The sequence below is a fragment of the Symphodus melops genome (assembly GCF_947650265.1).
Source record: "Symphodus melops genome assembly, chromosome: 9".
Taxonomy (NCBI): Eukaryota; Metazoa; Chordata; class Actinopteri; order Labriformes; family Labridae; genus Symphodus; species Symphodus melops.
The window spans coordinates 20,231,889-20,251,830 of record NC_136699.1 but is presented as its reverse complement, the minus strand read 5'-3'; the positions used below and the strand labels follow the sequence as shown (position 1 = coordinate 20,251,830).

The 19,942-nt window shown below is 41.6% G+C and overlaps 2 protein-coding genes across 4 annotated transcripts; both read right to left on the bottom strand.

The window, feature by feature from the left end:
* Window positions 1-1,224: 1,224 nt before the first annotated feature.
* On the bottom strand, window positions 1,225-7,189 carry cnot7 (CCR4-NOT transcription complex, subunit 7). 3 transcript variants are annotated; one of them, XM_079352251.1, is made up of 7 exons: window positions 6,975-7,189; window positions 6,175-6,392; window positions 5,898-6,091; window positions 5,366-5,527; window positions 4,088-4,232; window positions 3,835-3,945; window positions 1,225-2,868 (listed from the first exon to the last, which is right to left on the bottom strand). In XM_079352251.1, exons 2-7 carry the CDS (start codon window positions 6,289-6,291, stop codon window positions 2,737-2,739), a joined length of 861 nt encoding a protein of 286 aa, XP_079208377.1. In that variant the 5' UTR covers window positions 6,292-6,392; window positions 6,975-7,189; the 3' UTR covers window positions 1,225-2,736. The 3 variants fall into 3 exon arrangements, with proteins under 3 accessions (XP_079208377.1, XP_079208376.1, XP_079208378.1); XM_079352250.1 differs by having other exon boundaries at window positions 6,987-7,189; XM_079352252.1 differs by lacking the exon at window positions 6,975-7,189 and adding an exon at window positions 6,524-6,832.
* Window positions 7,190-7,598: 409 nt separating this feature from the next.
* mtmr7a (myotubularin related protein 7a) lies at window positions 7,599-18,059 on the bottom strand. Its single transcript, XM_079352237.1, has 14 exons — window positions 17,750-18,059; window positions 17,330-17,452; window positions 16,901-17,063; window positions 16,545-16,702; window positions 16,334-16,462; window positions 14,417-14,551; window positions 14,057-14,189; window positions 12,352-12,461; window positions 10,943-11,068; window positions 10,496-10,545; window positions 10,219-10,419; window positions 9,801-9,935; window positions 9,485-9,611; window positions 7,599-9,364 (listed from the first exon to the last, which is right to left on the bottom strand). The coding sequence occupies exons 1-14, from the start codon at window positions 17,771-17,773 to the stop codon at window positions 9,020-9,022; spliced, it is 1,959 nt and encodes a 652-aa protein (XP_079208363.1). The 5' UTR covers window positions 17,774-18,059; the 3' UTR covers window positions 7,599-9,019.
* Window positions 18,060-19,942: the final 1,883 nt, after the last annotated feature.

Below are 19,942 nucleotides of genomic sequence, written 5' to 3'. Positions count from 1 at the left end.
CTGTTTCTCAATGAAAAAGCACAGAACAGCAGTGGAAGATCGGTTTTGTTTTCACTTTGTATAATAGATTATTTCTATGTTATGGTAGAGTTTGTTTCATGTGCCAAATGTTTGCACATCAAGTATAGCTTATAGAAGTGTTCATGTGACTGGTATTCCTTTAGTACTTTGTTTCTTTCTAAAAAGGGGTGGACAGGTTTTCCACCGACCATGTTGAGTGTTTGTGTAAGTCCAAAATGATGCATGCTCCCACCTCAGGATGTCTCCACACACTGTTGTGATGAATTGTAAGATATTCTGCCCTTTGCTTGTTATTAAAAGAAGGTGTATTAACAAATCATGTGAATAAGGGCTCTTTAGACTTGTTATAGCATGAGCAAGGATTTTGCTGTCATACGAGAACACCTGAGAGCTGGTGCTGCTCTGTGCTGCAACAGGGTGTCCGTGTGCTTGTGTGTGTGTGTATATGTGTGCTTGTGCTTGTGTGTGTGTGTGTGTGTCCATGCCAAATATCGACACTGTCGTCTGGCAGTCTGTGGTACACGACCAACTCCCGGCCAACAGCTTCCCGACTGTCTCCTGGGGTGCACAGGCACACCGGCCGCCACGAAAGCAGGCAGATCTGCTCACCATCAAAAAGCAGCTACGGCTCAGTGTTTTTCTGTGACATTGTGAATGCACTGCAGAGCAAACAAAAACATCAAAAAAAGAAAAGAAAAGACAAAAAAAGCTCCGGTGGCTTTGTACAGTTTATTTTCACCCTCTGAGGATTCTCTCTGTTCTCGTCTGTGGATGGAAACTATGACACCGTCTCTAAAATGTATTTGGAAGAATGTATGCTTGTTACAGAATCCAACATGGTGACAGTCTCGGTCTATATTTTTCTATTCTACTGTCTGTATGACTCTCAAGACAATATGGATGTGCAAGTAATGTACTGTACAATTGTGATGCCTTATAAGAATAAAAACGAGCTCATCTTCAGCCTCCTGATTCAACTCTTCACTGCACAGCGGAAAGGACTGACTCATTAAAGAGATGTCATGGCCAAGAGTATGTTATGGTAGAAAATTGGCAAGCCTTTATTTACATTATAATCTAAAAACAATGCTCTTGAATATTGCATAATTCTTTAACTTGTGAAAGGTGTGCTGCAGAAAGGAAGTTATCAGTTTGACAAAGTGCGAGCGTAGGAAGTCATGAACCTGTACTGGAACACACCTATGAACGTTCAGAGTGCTATTACACTTCAGCATTTATTCAAACTTTTTAGTACATGCGGCTGTTCAATGCAGCATGAATGAAAAGGAAAACAATACAAAACCAAATGCCATTCAATGGTCAGACCGTCAGGTGAAATGAACTAACGGAACAGAAAGTTGCACGTCAAAAAACAGGTTTTTTCCCCCTTCTCATGAAAAAGTGTTTTCTTCTATTACAACACTAAAACTCTACAAAACTTTTTTTATTTAAAAAAAAGAAAAAAGAAAATATACTCTCAACAGAGTAGTTCAGGGCAACTTCGCCAAAAGCAGGGAGTGTTTGAAATGGTTTGTTTTCAAGCTCTGCTGAATTCGGTTTAAACGGGAACTAGACCAAGTAGAGGCGTTGCAAACGTCTTAGTGTTCGCTTGTGTGAATGAGGGTGTTTGTATGCACAAGGAATCCACATTCCTCAAATTAAAACTGTGTATGCTTTAGTACATACTGGATATAACTCTTTGCATAAGACTTATCTTAACAGTTTCAGGACTAGAAAAACAGCAGCTGATCGATCAGGAAGAAACTGGAAGCTTGATCCAAAGGCAACTGGAGCTGAAACGTCTTCAGATCTTTAACCACGTCCAGTTGCTTGTGGGTCAAGCCTTCAATGCACTGTGACCTGGACGACTGAGAACCTACACAGACAAAGAAATGGTTTTCAGTTTTTCCCCAGTGGGATCTCTGTACGAGATGCAAACTAAAGTTAGTAAATTAAAGGCTTCTCCAAGTGAACTAAGAGCTTATTTGACATTAACTTCATATGTGCAAAGGCAAAATTAACTTCAATAGGATGTTCATGTGCAGGTTAACGCTCACTGATAGCTCCCTTTCTCATCCTCATACAAAAAGTGAACGGGGCGAGAGTTGTTTTTATCAGGTCGTCTTTTCAATGTCAGATTAGCAGCACAATAAATTAAAGTTTAAAAGCTAAGGATGCAGCTTATATTAAGGCTGAGTGTGGTGATGTTAAACTTTGACATGTTCACGATGTAAAACTGGGGAACATAGAGAAGGCAACAAAGAGGAGAGACACCAGAAACATTTTTAGCTTTCCATATAAAATCAGGTTAGAGCTTTAAAGTGCAAAACATGTCTACAGAACATTTTAGGAAAACTAAAATCCCATTTTTTTTTCAAGCATGTTAAATTGAACTGACCCAACCAGACTGTCTAAACTGCTTCATAAGATTAAAAGACTAAACTCTGTGTGTGTGTCTCTCACACACACACGCACGCACGCACGCGCACACACACACACACACACACAGCTAGCAGGGAGCATGTGTGAGGCCAGCTGGGTCACTTTTTGATCATATTGAGTCATCTAAGGTGAGCACAGGTTATGACAAGCAGCTTGCTAAATGATGTGTGTATCTTTTCTTCCATTATTTTCATCCAGTTGGTAAAAGCCTGCTCCAGTGTCACACAGACGTGTGTGTGTGTGACCAGCAGGATGGAAAGTTTGGGAGTGATGTCACGACTGCTGCTTGTTAGCCTCCTCTTCGTAAGCGTTCCCTGTTCCGTTCTGGACGTAGGCGGAGCCAGAGCTGAGCCCGTACAAGTGCCCACAGTACTTTGCATCGTCGATATGATCCTCAAAGAACATCTGTGGGGTGGGGAAAAAAACACAGGGCATTAAAGTCAGACACCAGCACATTCATTTTATCATCATCATCTCAAAAAGATCCTGAATAAAGCTCACGAAAGCTGACTTAATCAAAACCTTCAGTATCGTCCTCCCTCGAGTCATTCATGGACAAAAATGTACACTTCCCAAAACATCCATATCAACGTTAAACATGTTTCCCCCTTTATTAGGTTTGAATCTTTTAATCAACTTAAGTGCTGATATTTTATTTCATTTTTTTCATTTTAACTATTTAAAAGCCAGTTAGGACACGATGTCATTGTTGTTTTTCAGGAGTTATTTTCGATATAATATGTGATGGGGGGGCGAGGGGACACTAACAGAGTCAACATGATTCCAAAATAAAAAGGTGACAAATTCATCCCGTTGGACAGAAGTGTCCGAGGTGACACCTGAGGGTTACACAACACAAAACGTCAAGGAAAAAAATAAAAAGCACTTATCAATGACGGACTGATTGAACCTGTTCTTCTGGTTCACAAGGTGTTTCTCTAAACGCTTCGCTCACGTCACATCATGAGAGGAAAATAACTAGTTTATGAAGAACATACATTTGACTCTTTTGTTCTTCCCTCAAAACGCCCCCTTGGACACGTAATAAAAATGAGCATGTGTGCTAAGACACTCAAACAATGCACCAGGTTCATCCAATGTGATTTTGACGTCTGTCTGTCTGTCTATCCAGTTGTGTCATAATCTATAAAGTCATTACAGATGATGGCACATGTGCACATGTCTGTCTTTAACCTTGTACTGCTCCTTCTACATACTTCATGTAATTTATACCTTTGCCTATTTAAAGTGAAAACATTAAGTTGCAGATTAATTTGAACATGTTCATGTCTGAAAGGTGAGTGCATAATGCTGTTTCATGTCGATAATCATAAACTGTGTAAACGGGTGTCTTTAGCTCGAGGAGCCTACCTCTCTCATCTTGAAGAAAGCCATGCCTGTGAGTAAAGAGTCAGAGCCGGCCTGATGCTGTGGTCCGATCCTCTCCAGCTCCAGCTGCTCAGCTACTTCCTGCAGCCCGCCCTGGAAACAAAACACTGTAAGCTTCTTCAAATCTACGCTTGTGGTCACACTCAGAGAAAACACATCTGGAGGTGTAGCGGTTTAAATGAATGAAACAGGAGATTCTTGTGTTTGCTACCTGCTGAAATATTTAATGAGTTACCTTCAGGTTTTTACAACTCTTCATGAGGTACTTGACATCATAAATAACTGGAAAGTACAAGCGAAGAATCTCAAAGAAGTCCACCTCCTCCTCAGGCAAGTTAGCATTGGACAGAATTTTGATCAGGTATCCAAAGTCATAGCCACTAAAAAACACATATACACAAATACACACTTTTTAACTCTGCCTGAAGAAATCAGATAACAGAGAATAGATAGATGATCACTTTAAATCTGCCATGACACGAAGACAGTTCAACACAATGACTGGCTCTGGTTTTTGTGTTCCTGCTTGCTCCCATGTCAGGACGCACTAATACTGTGCGTACTGTGAATACCACAAAGACTGCAGTGTCCAAAAAAGATCCTGTCATTTGGAGATGTTGCTATTACAAGATCAATGGCTAATGATTAATTTTCCAAAGCTTTGCTTTAGCATTAGGTTGCCATGGCGACACAGTCCTGCATAACATCATACCTCTCACTTCAAAACAGAAAATGAAAGACAAATAAATTAGCATGAAAGAGTTCATTCTGATTCATTATTAAGGTCAGAAGTTGTATGATGACTCATCCTGCACTCAGGGGCGTGTACTTACTACGATCCAATCAAATTAACGTCAACATTAAGTCCCGCCCTCTTTCTTTTGATTTGGTTCTGTTTGAGTAGGAAAAGGCTGTTAGATACTCTAGAAGTCCTGATTCATGGCGACTTTAGGTAAATGAGCTGTGTGGACTTGGTTTTATTGATATTCACAACTCTCAACTTTACCGCAGGCTGAAAGCTGAACGACTGAATTGAAGCAGGATTGTAAACTCCACATGGCCAAAACAAAACTGTGCTGCTGAACAGGAACCTGATTCAAACCACTTTTAACTGAGTCAGTCCTGCTGTAACTTTTCATCTTTTTTCTTTATAATTAGAATAATAACGAATAAAATGAAAGAGAGAGCTACATGCGGAAAGAAGTTAGAAACCTCCCGAAACAGACTCAGTGTCTTTTTTACCAGCGCAACTTATATTACAATATGATTAAATATAATGAATGATATATACAGAGAGGTGATCAAACACAATTGTGGAGATACTGGCTGACGCCAACATCAGCATATTGTGTTTCTGTTATCTAACCGACAAGCAAACAGTAATAAAACCAAAAGAGATGTTGTGCCTGGATAGTTTATCAAACTGTCTGTTCTTCCTAAATACTATGGGATCATGCTGAAACAATTCAGACATATCTTAGTGAATAAATAAACAGCTACATCATTAAAATACCTGTGAAAAGACAGCCACTTGACCCCATCACAGAGCACCACTCCTGATGTCATTAGCAGCTCGGCAAAGTACAGCGTCTCAATGCCTTCATCCTCATGCTTCTTGAACTGAATCCCTGAGGTGGTCAGGAGCTCAATGGAGTCCTGTGCATACATATCTTCTCTGGTGATAAAGACAAGACACATGTCACTCTGTACAACAAGAACAAAAAACATCAAGTAGTTACGCGCTAAATAACTCAAAAGCAGGGTTTGATAAGCTGTGCAGGAGGTGATCTGTCCGTGTATGAGGTGGATCAAGATACAAGGCAGAAAGGCCGAATGCGTAGCTTCCTCTCATAACTGGTCAGGACGGCCTGTTGGATTGCTGAGGCGCACTTTCTAATGTAACCTTTTAATGCAGCGTTGACAACTGTTGTATAAGAATCTGCTTTGCATAACGTTTTGACTTTGGTTTCATGTAAATTTTTCCAAAATAAACGTCATGACTGCCACGTGAGAAGTCAAAATGTGAGATGCTCTTATTATCTTACGTGAGGTTGAACTTAAAATTGAACTGCCATGTTGATGTCCCCGGAGGATATTCCCCCTGTTCGTTCATGAAGGTGAGGCCCAGCTGGATAATCTTGAGCAGATCCACATTACAGCGCAGTAGCTGGTACTGATAGTCTGCATTGCTTCTGAACTCTCCGATGGGCCTGGCCACAACACCTGGAAACTCTGTATCCTGTAGGATGACACACACACAATATGTAAAAACATATCCTGGTTACATCAGGCAGAACCCTCTTTTAGGAGAGCGTTACTCACCATAGCGATATGGTTGTACTTTCGGATGACATTTCGAATCCTCTTCAACTCCTCCTCCAGGTTGTTGGCCCAAACCTCACATATTCTTTGGCTGTGATCCACAGTAGCTGCGGGCATAGTGCCACTTTACCATGCAAGGACAAAAATGCCAGAAAGACAGAAGCCTCCACATGAGAGGTGCTTCATAGATCTTGCCCAGTGTGCTTTCCTGCAAAAGACTTAAAAACAGTAGAAAGGGGAAGGGTCTTTAACACATGATCACAAGATACCCGAGAATTGCCGAAAATCGTTTTGGCTAACAATGTATAAGGTTATGATTTGTAGTGTAGTAAGCTCAATCCTAGCTTACTATGTCAGATCAGCTGACTCAGTTTCAGTTTTGACATTGGCATACCTAATTAAATCTCACAGCAGACAGTCACTGTTTTCAGGAGTATTCACGTTAACAGCTAAATGAGCCGACATGAATGCAGACACACATGGGAGCAGCAGCAGGAGGAGGAGGAGGAGGAGCGGGAGGACGTGCCTGTATGGCTGCTGTTCACATTAGCCCGTCGCAGGTAGTTTTCAGCAGCACTTTGGGCTAGCTAGATTACCTGCAGCAGTTAGCAGCCTACACACTTAATGCTAGCCAACATGAGCAGGACAGTGCAGTATCTCAGGTGGACAGTTCCTGCACACTTCTCAGGTAAACTCTTAACCCGAAACAGATACATAACAGCGTGCGCGAGACATGACAGAGAGGTGTAACGAGCCACAAACACACAGTCGGCGTCACTTTGATATAATACAAAGCTCACCGTACAACTTACCGTCCCGAACCGGCCGGGTGTGTGTTTGACTGTGTACTATCTCACACTGTTTATTTGTTCCAGTCTATTGTGTAGGGGATTTATCGCTAACTTTTAAATAGTTTATATTCAGTAATGTATCGATGTCAGCCTACGGCTGCCATCATAGCTATGCCTACAACACTACGTCATTACGTACAACAGGAGCGTCGTGTGCGCGTGTATGCATATATGTATGGTCCGTGGCTCGCGCCCGGTCAATGTAGTGGCACGCAAATAGGATCATTTGTCTTAAATCGTTTAATTAGAGAGTTGCTCAAAGTCAGATAAACCTCGTCAGTTTTTCTTATCTGTATTATTTACAAATATATATAACGATAGCAAAAAAAATAAATACTGTTTGATCCTCATAGTACAGTTTTAATATGCTATACAAGGTTTTTGTTTAAAAAACAAACAAAAAAAATCTGATTTAAATGCTTTAGCTGCAGGACTGATGCTGGCGGAGCTTCAGGGTCTGAGTCAGTGCAGCTTATATGCTAAATAGTCAGAGGGATATTAGAGGTCTGATAAGTAATGCTTATGTGTAGATCTGACCCCTTAAAGACCAGGCAAGTACACACCATGGACTCATTTAAACATAATTGACAATTAATTATTTATTTAAACTGATACAGGTTTCACAACTTTGCATTTGATCAGTTTGACAAATTTGGCTCTTATTCCATCTGAACAAATAAAGACAGTGATATAAAGCTCTCTCATACACGGTCAGTGGTTATTATGACCATACAATTTAGACTTTCTAATACAAATTAAAAACATGCGTTAAAGAAAGATTACAGTAGTCAAAAATATGCCATGGTACAAAAATATTTTAACATGCAATGTTTGTTAATATCCACTTTGTTCATTTGCTGTTTTGGAGTGCACCAAATGCAATTTACACTGCAGTCCTAGTCCTAATTTTTTTTTTATTATTATTTTAGTGTTCACACGCTTTAGTTTGCTGTTTCACCATATACTCTGCAGTGATCTGATGTCGACTAGCTTGTTTTAGGTTTGATCATCAGGTGTTGAACACTAGGAAGAATATGTACATTGTTTACTTGTCAAAGCTTACTTTACATCTTTTCAGGGAATCATTTCACGTTTATGTGAACAAGTTAAAATACAGGCGTGGACCACCAGGTGGAGTAAACGACAACCACCCACTGATTGTAGAGGAGTGGCTCTCCAAGGTCTCTGATGTGTCCTGAGTTTAGTGCAGTTATAACCTGTACCGTGGGATGTGAAAACACTGCTACATTCTGATTTGAACTACATTTTTGGGTTTACCAGGATACTGGTCTTGATAACAGGAAGGAAGTTACCACAAGGTACAACATTAATTAAATCAACTTATGGACAAAATTACCCACAAATCGATGAAATAGGACTATACAACATAACTCTTTACAAACATTGCTACAAAGCTACGTCATTATAAATTCCCCCGAGCACCTTGTGTGTATCTCGTCATTTTCCTTTTCCCTGTTAATGACCTTCAGTTTAAAAACTTTGTTGTTCCAGCTATTGTTTATCATTTCATTGTCTGATTTGTTTAACACTGCTCTGATTTATTATTTTATTATTATTGTTCATTTAGATTCTTTATTAATATCAATGCGCCTAAAATTTGATTTGGAACTCACGACTCGCTGTGGAAAGTGCGAGCCACTTCCTGTCCTTTTCCATAAGCATTTCAAAGCAGAACACCTGATATAAAAAAACAAACACACGTGAATGACTGTAGCAAAAAACAAGCACACCGCTAAATGGCTACCAAATATTCCCATGACAATAAACATTTCTACAACTGAGGTAAGAAGCACAATGTGGTCGTTACAATAAACAGCTACGAACCTGAATGCACATAGAAACATGAAGAATCTATCACCCAACATGCAAGCAAAAGTGCAAATCAATCGTCTAACCCATTTTAGCCCACATCTGGGTTATGTCGTAAAGGCAGTGTTTGTTCGGCGGCCCTGTCTTCCTAAGGCTACATTTGATCAGGTAAATGAGTTGGCAGCCTCATCAGAGTCTGGATCCTTGGTACTGTCCTCGCTGAGCGGTGAGCGACAGCTCAGGTCTGCAATACCTGACTCCTGGTCGCTGCTGTTGGAGAGGTTGAATTCAGATGTCTTGGTCAAGTCCTGGCTCTGGAGAATCAGGCTGCTGTCTGGTGCTTGAGGCTGACAGGGGCTGCTGGTGAGGAAGCCCGCGGTGTAGTCCTGAGGAGTGTTGGCCATATTAAGGTTGTTCCCATGGGCCCATGCTGTGGGGCTGTTATCAAAGGGAGCTGTTTTCTGTGTAACACTGTTCCACCCCTGCTCCTTCTCCAGATGAGCAATTTTCTATTGACAATGTCAGATTATAAAGGCTTCAGTATTAAAAGGAAAAAGCATTGCAGTAGATGAGGATTTTTCAGGATAAATAACAAGTATGTATAGTATGAATGTATAGCCCTGTCCTACCTGTTTGTGTGAAGCCAACTGCTCCTCCAGCTGCTGCGTCTCCTCTTGGATTGCACTCAAGTAATCCTCTACAGACTGTCGAGGATGCATCCCTCGGTCAAAACGGTTGTACAGCCCTTTCCAAAACCTATATGAAGCAAGAAATATTGAAATAAAAACATCATCAGCCTCTTGTTTTGTTTACCCATAACATGGATTTATATCAAAACAGTCTTACAGCAGACCTGAATTAAACAAACATGCAACAGTAAATACTTGTGCATCCTGATTTTTTTACTCGTGGTTGTTCATGTTGTTCCTGTTTGCGGGGACCTACTTAAAGCAGTAGGGGGCAGTAGATGGCCGAAGGAGCCCCTGTGTCTGGCTGTGGTTTGTTCGGTACAGAGGATTGATGTAGACCGCCCGGTTTGTCCACAGATAACTCCACAAAGAGTGAGTCCTCTCTGACAGTCTGTATGGATGGCAAATGACAGTGAAGAAATAAAAAACAGACAGTTTGATCACATGATTCAAAGACTTTTGATCGAAGAAAGAAAACTTTATAAATAACCTTGTTTGTCTATTAACTAGAATAGAGGTGTCTCTATGTGAATAAGCCCCTGTGATGTGATTTACTGCTTTTGGCTGTCACTTCTCTTTAGCAGCCTGTCTTCTCCCAGCGCAGTCGCTCTGACCAGATGTCTGCGCTGTGAAAAGGAAAAGAAACTGATGATGGCCGCAGGTGTAAATCTCACCGTAGATCTGTCCTCTCCCGCTGGTTGTTGCCAATGAAGTTGCCAAACTGGCAGGAGTAGATGTGGCTGTGAATGGTGATGAGGAACCTCTCATTGAACTCAAAGGCACAGGGGAACTGCTCCATGAGCTGCCACACACACTCTAGGAACTGATCTATGATGGGAGAAACCTCTTTAGGGTCTCCCACCAAGTGGTTGCACCTGAATATGAGGAAAGGGTTGTAAATACAAAAGGAAAATGGCAAATTTGCTATGACAGATTATTGTGAAGTCACACCTGTGAGAGAACTTGTGTCCAAATGAGACCCAGTCTTTCTCGATGAGAACCTAAAAGCAGAATTAAAAAAAAAAAAGTAACGTTTCATGCAAAGAGGAGCGCCAGAGTTCATGCACATTTAAAGTTCCTGAATGCTGTGATTGACGTTACTGCTGAACATCTTTACCCTTGATCTGATTTTTACAGGGAGGCTTCTTTATTACTTTTATTTTCCACTGTGGCTCTTAGTGCATTTCAAGTTAGCCTACCTCCTTCATGTAAAAGACAAGTCTCAAAGAGTATAATGTTCCATATCCTAACAGGTGTAGACATACTGTTCCTCAAATATGAATACAGAGTGTAGCAGAGGGGTATATGATGGTACTACTGCTACTTGAGTAAGTATATTAAACAAGTTTATTTTACACAGTCACTTAAAAAGTAAAAGTAACAAGTTGTAGTATCTACCATGAATCCTCTGAGGGTCCTGTAGTAAGGATCCAGCAGCACACAGGACACTGAACACACCTGGGCTGTTCGGTCCCAACCGTCTGAACAGTGAACTAAGACACTGACGCCCTCCTCTGCAACAGCCTACACACGCACACACACAAACAAACAGACACACACACACAGAGTCCAGCGAGTGTCACAGAAAGTGAAGTTCATTTATAATGCACATTTCAGCATCAAGGCTAATCAAAGTGCAAGACCAAAGGATGATGACAAGGAGAAACATTTAAATAACTAAAACTAACCATGAATGTTCACAGAAGATTCAGACAAAGAAATGCAGACATATAATCAAGTACAAAGTCAAAATAAATAGAGGCTCTGGAAGGCTATCGCAGTGGTTCAAAAATTGTGGGTCGGGACCCCAAAGTGAGTCGCGCAGCTGATTTTAGAGGGTCCCGAATGTGTGCTGTAAAAAAAACAAGTGTTTGTTTTGTATTTTTGTTCTGTCATGCTTTGTCCGTCTGAGGTCAAAACTGCACCATTTTTATCAAACAAATGTGATTAGTTAAAGATATCAGAAGCGTGGGTTGTGATTTTTCATGAAGGTTTTGGTGGTTAGCCTGAGGTTAGCTTAGCAGAGAACCACTTTTGTGGCCCACGTACAGAGCATGAAGTCCTTAAAAGCCGTGGACCTGGGTTTGAATTTGACCCCTGGCTCCTTTCCCCCCTCTCTCTCTCTCTCTCTGATTTCTGACTCTATCCACTGTCCTGTCTCTGAAGTAAAGGCATAACATGTATAAATAACCTCCAATTTGGAGTGTAGTGATTTTATCTGCTCTGCGCCCCTTTAGCGTTTCATTGCTCTGAAGTTCTTTCCTACGCTGGTTTGCTGCGTCTGTGTTCAGGCACAGCGCTGAGGTGCCCTGGAAACCCCACCCAGGCTAGTTACTGCTGGTAAACTGGGTGGATGCTGCTGATAAGGCCCTAATTACTAAAACTAGCAAAGCTTTACATGATAAAGTGCGGCAGAGAATTAGACTTGTGCACTTACAGCTTTAATTCTACATGTTTGTGTTTGTTTTATGACAAAGAGCTGCTTGTTATACTGTGTTATGTTCATTTACTTTCTGTGAAGTACTCTCTTCTTCCTGTTCAGCACACACACACCGTACCTTGGTTAGGTAAACTGACTAATTGTAATCATACATGGTAGATGTTTCCTGCACTCAACCATGTTGAACATTAAGCGTTTGACCGGTGGAGCCTGAGAATAGATACTGCAATAATGTACATCTTACATGCAAGATATCTCACACGCACACGCACACACATGCATGCGCATGCGCACACGCACACACACACCTAAGCTAATATTGAGTGCAGTGGAGGGGCAGACAGCAGGGATTAACCAGCAGACTGACCTTGGCGATGAAGATGCCTGCATCCAAAACAGCTTTGATGTGCCTCAGCCAGCCTGAGCTCTCCAGACCTTCCAGGAAGTCTGACATGGAGGGGGAATGCAGCTGACTCACTGAAAGCACAACACAGCTGTCTTCACTGGCAGGAAACGTGGAGCATACCTGATCACTGCACCTCCCTCAACCTCATATTCATATCGCTGTCAACATCTTCAACAATGCTCCATTAAGAACCCGAACATGGCACGAGAAAACATGGGTCACATTGCCCTTCATAAGAGAAGATCCTGCAGCTTCTCACGTCGTGCTTTGTTTGGACTCCGCTCGATGTTTTAGTCATGTTAGCAGCATGGCTCTCGGGATGCTCAGTCTGTCCAGTGCTTTGGGCCACACTTCATTAATAAATCAACTGTTGGATCGGTAACATGCGATTTTGAAATGGTATTCATCCGTCAATCCCTCTGACTAATGGAGGCCAGTGCCCTGTGCAGGTCAACTCTTCTTGTGCAAACACCCTGACCTCTACAAAACTAATAATGTCTATGTGCATTCGCGGTACTGTAGTTCTTGTTAGAAAACGTTAACATTTATATGACCAACTCAGATAAACATAACTGCCTGAAATACCCCACATGCATGCTGAAATCATTTATCATCAACATGACGTATTGGCCTCAGCAAGCTTCGAGCATGACAGTAAAACCAGCCTGACAGTCAATCAGACACATATCCATTTATGTACCATAAGGCTTCCGGTCCTATGTTTGTTTATTTGGAATAACTGAATTTCAAATTTATTTTCCCATCTTCAGAGTTCAACATAAATATGTTCAAGTTCACTTGAGGGCAGAGTGACCTGATCCAGTTTTTTCTACAGCTTACATTTCCTTCACTCGGGACAATTTATCATTAATGTTACTCATTTAAACTCACTGCATTAATACATTTGCCCTCTCTGCACTGAAAAGGACGTGGACAGGGGTGAGTAAGTGGTTTCACCGACACTTCATCAGTGTGTGACCTGTGAGAGCACTCGGTGGCCACTAAGAGGTGAGTGAGCAGGTGAACGGGTTTATTTAACCTTTCATTACTCGAGCTGGAAAGGCTTTCTACAACAAATGAACAAATGCTGTAGCTGATGCTGCCAGGCAGGGGGTCGAGAATCTTATTCAAGTGTGCTATCGGGCATAAAGAGTCAGTCAGGCTCTGAATGTCGGGCGCTGTCTCCAGTATTTAAAGACTTCCCCTGTGCTGCCAGGGGGGGCAAAGAGTTATCACAACTAAGAACAGCTATAGCTTTTCAGACTTGAAATCACATCATTCTCACGCCCTCGGCCTCTCTTTGGGGGGATAGGGTCCTGGATTGTCCACTCCGGGAAACCAAAATAGCTCAGAAATAAAATCCAGATGGATTGTAAGTCTTCCTCGGAGCACCCCTGCACAATACTCAGAAATTCTCCAGTGGGCTCATTTGAGGCCCGATTGCAGCACAGTCCAGTCTGCATGAGTGTATATGAAAGCCACAGGGGGGAACATGGGTCTCGTTCTGCTCTAGTAATGTGAAGAAGCAGCGGATTTAAAACAGACAATGGCAGAAAAGATACATTTCTTTCCACTAACACTTCTGTGGTGCGGCTGCGGCTTCGACTGTTTCTGCAGTAAATCTTCGACCAGTTGGAGAAGTCAATTAGTAAGACGTCTTAATTACCTTCAAGCATTTTCTGCTGGCTGTTTCTCATTACGTGGATGTTCTCGATGCCGATGAATTGGAATTTTATGTTGGAATAGTTGTCCTCGTTTTCGTAGCCTTTTCCTGCAGCTCGGTTTGCGATTGCATTCAGCTAAAACAACATTTAATTCTTCATAAAATACTTTTTAAAGGCAATGACATTAAATACACAAACACTGTTACATTACATTGACCATTCTCCGACAAGCACACAGCCAGGATGTTTTCAGGCTGTGAACACATCCAGCCAGCAAAGTGCAGTTAAGAAAATAAAGCCCACCTGCACATACAGTACTGTACTGTAACCCTTGTATTTTCCTCGAGGCACAGAGGGCTCACCTTAGGCCTGGTGTCCACCACATACATGAAGTCACTGCGGGGATTGGACCTCAAGATGGCCTCCAGCATCTGTTCATCCTCCAGGCAGCGGGCGCTGAAACCTGACAGGGGCTGGCTGCTACGGCAGATGGCAGCCTTGGAGGAGGTAAGAGGCACTCAGGCTTCAATCAGGAAAGTGTGCTTGTTTGACTGATCATTTCAGGTGAGTGACATTTAGAACAATAAAAAAGGTCTGTGTCACTCAGAATGAAAAAAATTATTCACAGTGATTTTTCTTTCCTTGCATGCTCGATCTAAATGAATAAACCATTTAGTAGTCACAAGAGAAATGACCAGAGCATTTGTGGATTCCCTCCTTCAGGCACATTAACCAGAGTTGAGCCCCTTTGTATAACCAAGCTCCACACACTGGACCCTCAGCCCTGGGAAGCTGACCTCAAACACATAAAGCACTCCCAACTGTCCAGGCAAGGATTAATAGAGGGGGTTATTAATGTTCTGGCTTGTTCCTGATACAGATTTAGAAAATGGTTATGATTCCCGCTTTGATTTAATGATAGAATCATCTAAATCCCTTAGGGGACTTTTTAGAACTAGTCAGGCTTCAGGCCTAAAAATCTTCTGTTTAAGGCAAGAATCTACGTGTCGGTTCATTGTCAGGAGAGTCTCATACTATTTAATGTAATCCTTGAAACCATCTGTACTTTCTCTAACTGTTTTCTGCAGCTGTGGCTCACTGATGGAGTTGGTCGTCTCTCAACCGATAGGTTGGGGATTTGAGCCTCAGCCCTTGCAGAAACATGTCCAATATGTCCACTTAACCTAAAGTTAACCTAAATCTGCTTCATCAGCGGCGAATCAATGAGTATGAATGGGATTAACTATACTGATGGGTGTGTGAATGTGTAGATGCAACCTGCGCTGTAAAAGCACTTTAAGTAAAGGACTGGGACAGCACCATACTGAACAAGGTCAGGTCCATTTACCATCTCAATAAAATGTTTTCGTCAGGTCAAATCTCAAGTCAATTTACATGTTGATAAAGATCAATTTTGGTACCACATATGCAGCTAGTTTTTGGAACCCTAAAATAACAAAAAGGAATAACCCGTTTGCGCTTCAGCTCCTCACAAAGGCTCGTCCTGCCCTGTGGCTTGCTGTTGTGTTGTAGCAGAAGTACCTTATTTGGAAAACAGCACTTCGTGGCTTCATGATTTCCGATGTTTTGTCATTTGGAGACATTTGATTCAAACCGTTGTACATACAATGCTTAAGATTGTTTTGCTTTTGTTTTATTGGACCGTAGGCTCCTAAACGCAACCATAGCCGGTATGGTTGTACGTTCTTTGCCACGTCACAATTTCGAAGATTGTTCAAAATCTTGTTATAAATTAATAATATATTTGACGAGAACACATCTGCAGGCAGAACCTCGAGCTCCAAAGCTGTAACTTCAGTGTTCAGGGGATAGGAAGAAACTTTGATTCTTGTGTCCGATTTGGTTCCCTCCTTGGACACGTCCGTACCTTTGATCTGTCAAAGTACTTTGTCTGTTTTTAAAGGTGTTTTTAAAGGTGCTATAGAAGTATCTTTCTTTCTTTGCTTTGATCATGTTATTTGTGAGTAGTGATTTCTGTCTAAAGAAAATCACATCCTGCCGTCTGTCTTCAGTCAAATGTATCACTAACTGGGACTGAAAATGTAAAGAAAGGCTTTTCCTCCAGTGGCAGCGCCAACAGGCATTAAAAACACAGAAATAATAAGCCCTCTTCCTGTTGGTCTCTTCATGCTTGTGTAGGTTGTATCAATGCATTAGTATCGTTGTCAGTCTGATTCATGACCAGATAAAGAAGAAGAAGCTTTAAGATATGAATGTGCCTAGTTTTGCAGAAGGGAAAATGCTTGCAGCCTACTTACATGATTTTCTTTGGAGTAGTAGGACAGAGTTGGAAATCTGCCTCTGCTTCTGAACTTGGAGCTTCCAACTATGACTGGAGGTGTGGCCGACTCCGGGACAAACAGGTCAGCAGGGTAAGTGTCACTCACCTATGAACCAAAAAAATACAACACAGGTGAGAACTACTGTCACGCCAAGGATAAAACAGTACAACTGTACTGACTCGCTGACCTTGTAGTGTTGGTTGACAGGGGAGAGTTTCCACAGGGAGTTTGGGAGTCCCATCCTGCTGTAGTCGGCCTTGAGGTCCAAAACGTCCCACTCCTGACGCCTCTCCTCCTCATCAACATTTGGTTTATATGTGACACAATACAGTTCCTCGTAACTCTCTGCAAGGCACAATCATGGTTTATATCTGATGAGTAAAATCTTCAAAAGCAGGGGAAATAAAATAGCTTAAGCCTGACCAATTCACAATCTCCACTTGGATCCCTAAGTCTCAGTTGAGACATCAATATAACATCAATATAATACAGAAAACAGCTGTAAAAGCAAAGAACGATGGTCGACATCATAAGATAGTTTACCCGGCTGGGAGAGACGCTGTAGGGACAGGAGAACATCGTGACACTCCTGCTCTCGAGGTATGACAAAACGTAGAACCTGGAAGTTCTTGCAATGAATGAGCAGAGGACATCCTGAGTCCGTGGCTCCTTGTTTCTCCAAGCGGCATACCAGACTGTGAAGCACCTGGTAATAAAAATGCAGGGAAATAAAGAAAATGTATTGTTCTATATTGTTTTTTGTTTTATTTTTTTTTAAATAGAAAAACGACAACACTGCACTAAGGATTCAAACATTACGCCAATGTGTTATGGATAAATTAATATATGAACTACTGTGTATGTGTGTTTTCCTATATTTAAGGCCTTCTAACACCATGGAATTAATATGACACTTTCCCATTAATTACATGTGTCCAAACTGAGTGGTCTGTGTGTGCTGTTGTTCCTCACCCAAGTTTCGTTGCGCACCCCAGCCTCGCTCTCTACAAAGATGGTGTGAGTGGCTGTCAGGTAGAGGGTGCCCACCTTACTCCTCCTGGGGGAGACTCTGTCAAGCAGCCTAACATTGTCCACCTGGAAAGGGAAACACAGCATCCAATCAGCGTCATCCTCTGGATACGCACGGAGGCTCTGACGCAGCTGTCCTGATGTTATAAGCCTATTGCCGTCTAAAGGCTGATAACAGAGACGGGGACTTTGGCTGCCTACGTGGCCTACACTTCAGCATACACCCTTTTATTTAGACTGTTGGTTTAATTATTTCGTTTAGATTCAGCGGTTCGGTTTAGCGTACTTGACAGTGTGTGTCCAGGAGACAGTGCGGAAATCGTCGCTAATCACTGCAATGAGTGCCATCAGCTTCGCGGTTACCTTTGGTAGTCGGATGTGCTCCATCAGCAGCTGCGTGATGAGCCGCAGCTTCCCGCGACTACTGAACTTAACACACAACAAATATTAACATTGAGTTTGTGTTAAAAAAGTGTGACAATGCGCCGTAGGTTAAGACAGCTCCTCAGCAGCGCGCAGGTAAACGCTGTTTCTATCACGGCTGCGCTGCTGGGTCCTAAAGCCCGCCACGTACCGAGCCTTTATGGCCTTTAGAAAGTTAAAGGCCATTTAAGGCCACGGCTGACCAAATGCAGCGGCCATTCTAGAGTCTTTTGGGGCCCTAGGCAAAAACCAATGGGGGAACCCCCAACCAGCGTTCACCACCTTCATGTGTACCTTCAGTGTACCCAATGCTAACCCCTCTTTTGTTTATTTTTTTCCCTCTCTTATAGAGGGCTAATTCATCCTCGTTTTTGTTTGTTGACTTTCATTGATCGTCACACAGCAACACATGCAACACTTTGCAGGATAACAAGAGTGTGTGCTGTCAGATGGGGCCCCTAGGTTTCTTACTGTCATTGCAACATGTGCACATTGCTTTTGTTTAAGTTTGTGAGCCCTCAGGGGCTGGGGCCACAAGAGGTTGCCTGTCTTGCCTGTTGACAAGCAGTAACTTTGCTTCACAACAGCAATTCTTATAAAGTAGTTCAGAAGCATTTAATTACCGTGCAAGTCATCACACAAATGTGTCTTTTTGCATTTCTTCACAGAAATTAAGCATTTGATTCAGTTTAATAAATAATTTGAGTATCTGTTGGCTAACCAGCTAGTGAGAGTCGTTTTTCCTAACAACATGTTTTTTTGTGTAAAGGACAATAGCCTTTTAGATACTTTCAGCATATGAACTTTATTTACAGTTATCAAATCCAGAAATAATTCACACCTGAGATGTCAAGTAAATCCAGCTTGCTATACCTTTCAGTTCCAAACAATGAATGAATCAGTTTATTCTGTCCTTACAATCCTTAGTAGGTCCTTCATCACTCGTAACATGCAACCAGCCCAGATGTTGAAGATTGCTCCAGGAATTAGGGCAACTGAGAGAGAATGTAGCTAGATTTATAGCAGGCCTACATTTCTTACAGAGAGCATACAGTAGGCTATCTGGTGTTTGCTTACCTTGATTGTTGCACTGTTAAGAGCATGACGCAATGTTGAGGAAGGCAAACACAGACGATTCCTAAAACAGGACGTATATATGTATTTTTTCATCTGCACAACCACACTGGATTATTTTAGTTAACTCACGTTTTCTTTTTGACATCCTCCAGTCGAAGCAAACTAAATTTCTTCTGTTGCTTTTTTCACATTAGTGAGTAGAGAAACCATCTGTTGAACAGTAGACAGAGAAAAAAACAATAAAAGTAGTTAGTTAAACTAAGCAGAAGTGATTCACTTACTGACGCCTGGCAGCCCTGCTGCACACTCTCTCTTACTGAACTGCAGTCATGCATGAAGAACATAGACTGATGAAGAATCACAAAAAAAAACTGAGTGTCTGTGGAAAAAAAATACAACAAGCAATTAAGTTCTGATAATATAAATACATTTTTCTGGTTTAATGTTTGTGTAGCATTGATGTGAGTAGTAGCTATTGTATTATATAAAAAAGCAAAAATAAGAAAAAGAAGGATAATGAAAATTCAGGAGGTTCGGTTGAAATCAACTATTTGTTTAGGGTCATAAAACTGAAGCCTGCAGCCTTCTAAGTCAGGAATTCATTTTTGGATGTCAGTGTATTGCTAAGCTATCTCTGTGCCAAAATATACTCACAGGCCAGTTCTTTATCACTGATCTGTTAATGCTGCCAAAAGTGTTAAATCAACATATTGAATGTCTTCATTTGACCGTGTACTACTTTATGATTCCACATTGGATTGTCACATATCTGAACATTTAGCCAGTGTGTTCTTTTCTAAACCATGAATGACGAAGTGAATTAACCATTTTAAACCTTAAATGTACAGCCTGTCATGTAGGTTTTACACTAGACCTAGACAGAGACAGGAAATCATTTAGATATAGATTGAGTCTTCAGTGATGGTGAATATATCCATACATAAGTCCTGCTCCAAACTAATAAAAAGAGTATTAAGTCAAGCTAAGAGCAGATATGTCCTCAGGCTTTGGTCTTCAGCATTTTCTTAAAATCTAATATGAAAAGGATTTATCCCA

What these genes read in the sequence shown, in the direction of transcription:
- cnot7 (XM_079352251.1), bottom strand. Translation starts at nt 6,291, where the DNA reads ATGCCCGCAGCTACTGTGGATCACAGCCAAAGAATATGTGAGGTTTGG. An exon ending in AATTTTAAGTTCAACCTCAC is followed by an intron (nt 5,528 to 5,897) that starts GTAAGATAATAA and finishes CTTTATCACCAG; the next exon opens with AGAAGATATGTATGCACAGG. An exon ending in CTTTCTTCAAGATGAGAGAG is followed by an intron (nt 2,869 to 3,834) that starts GTAGGCTCCTCG and finishes CCCACCCCACAG; the next exon opens with ATGTTCTTTGAGGATCATAT.
- mtmr7a (XM_079352237.1), bottom strand. Translation starts at nt 17,773, where the DNA reads ATGGAGCACATCCGACTACCAAAG. An exon ending in ACAGCGTCTCTCCCAGCCGG is followed by an intron (nt 16,703 to 16,900) that starts GTAAACTATCTT and finishes TGTGCCTTGCAG; the next exon opens with AGAGTTACGAGGAACTGTAT. An exon ending in ACTGCCCCCTACTGCTTTAA is followed by an intron (nt 9,612 to 9,800) that starts GTAGGTCCCCGC and finishes TGCTTCATATAG; the next exon opens with GTTTTGGAAAGGGCTGTACA.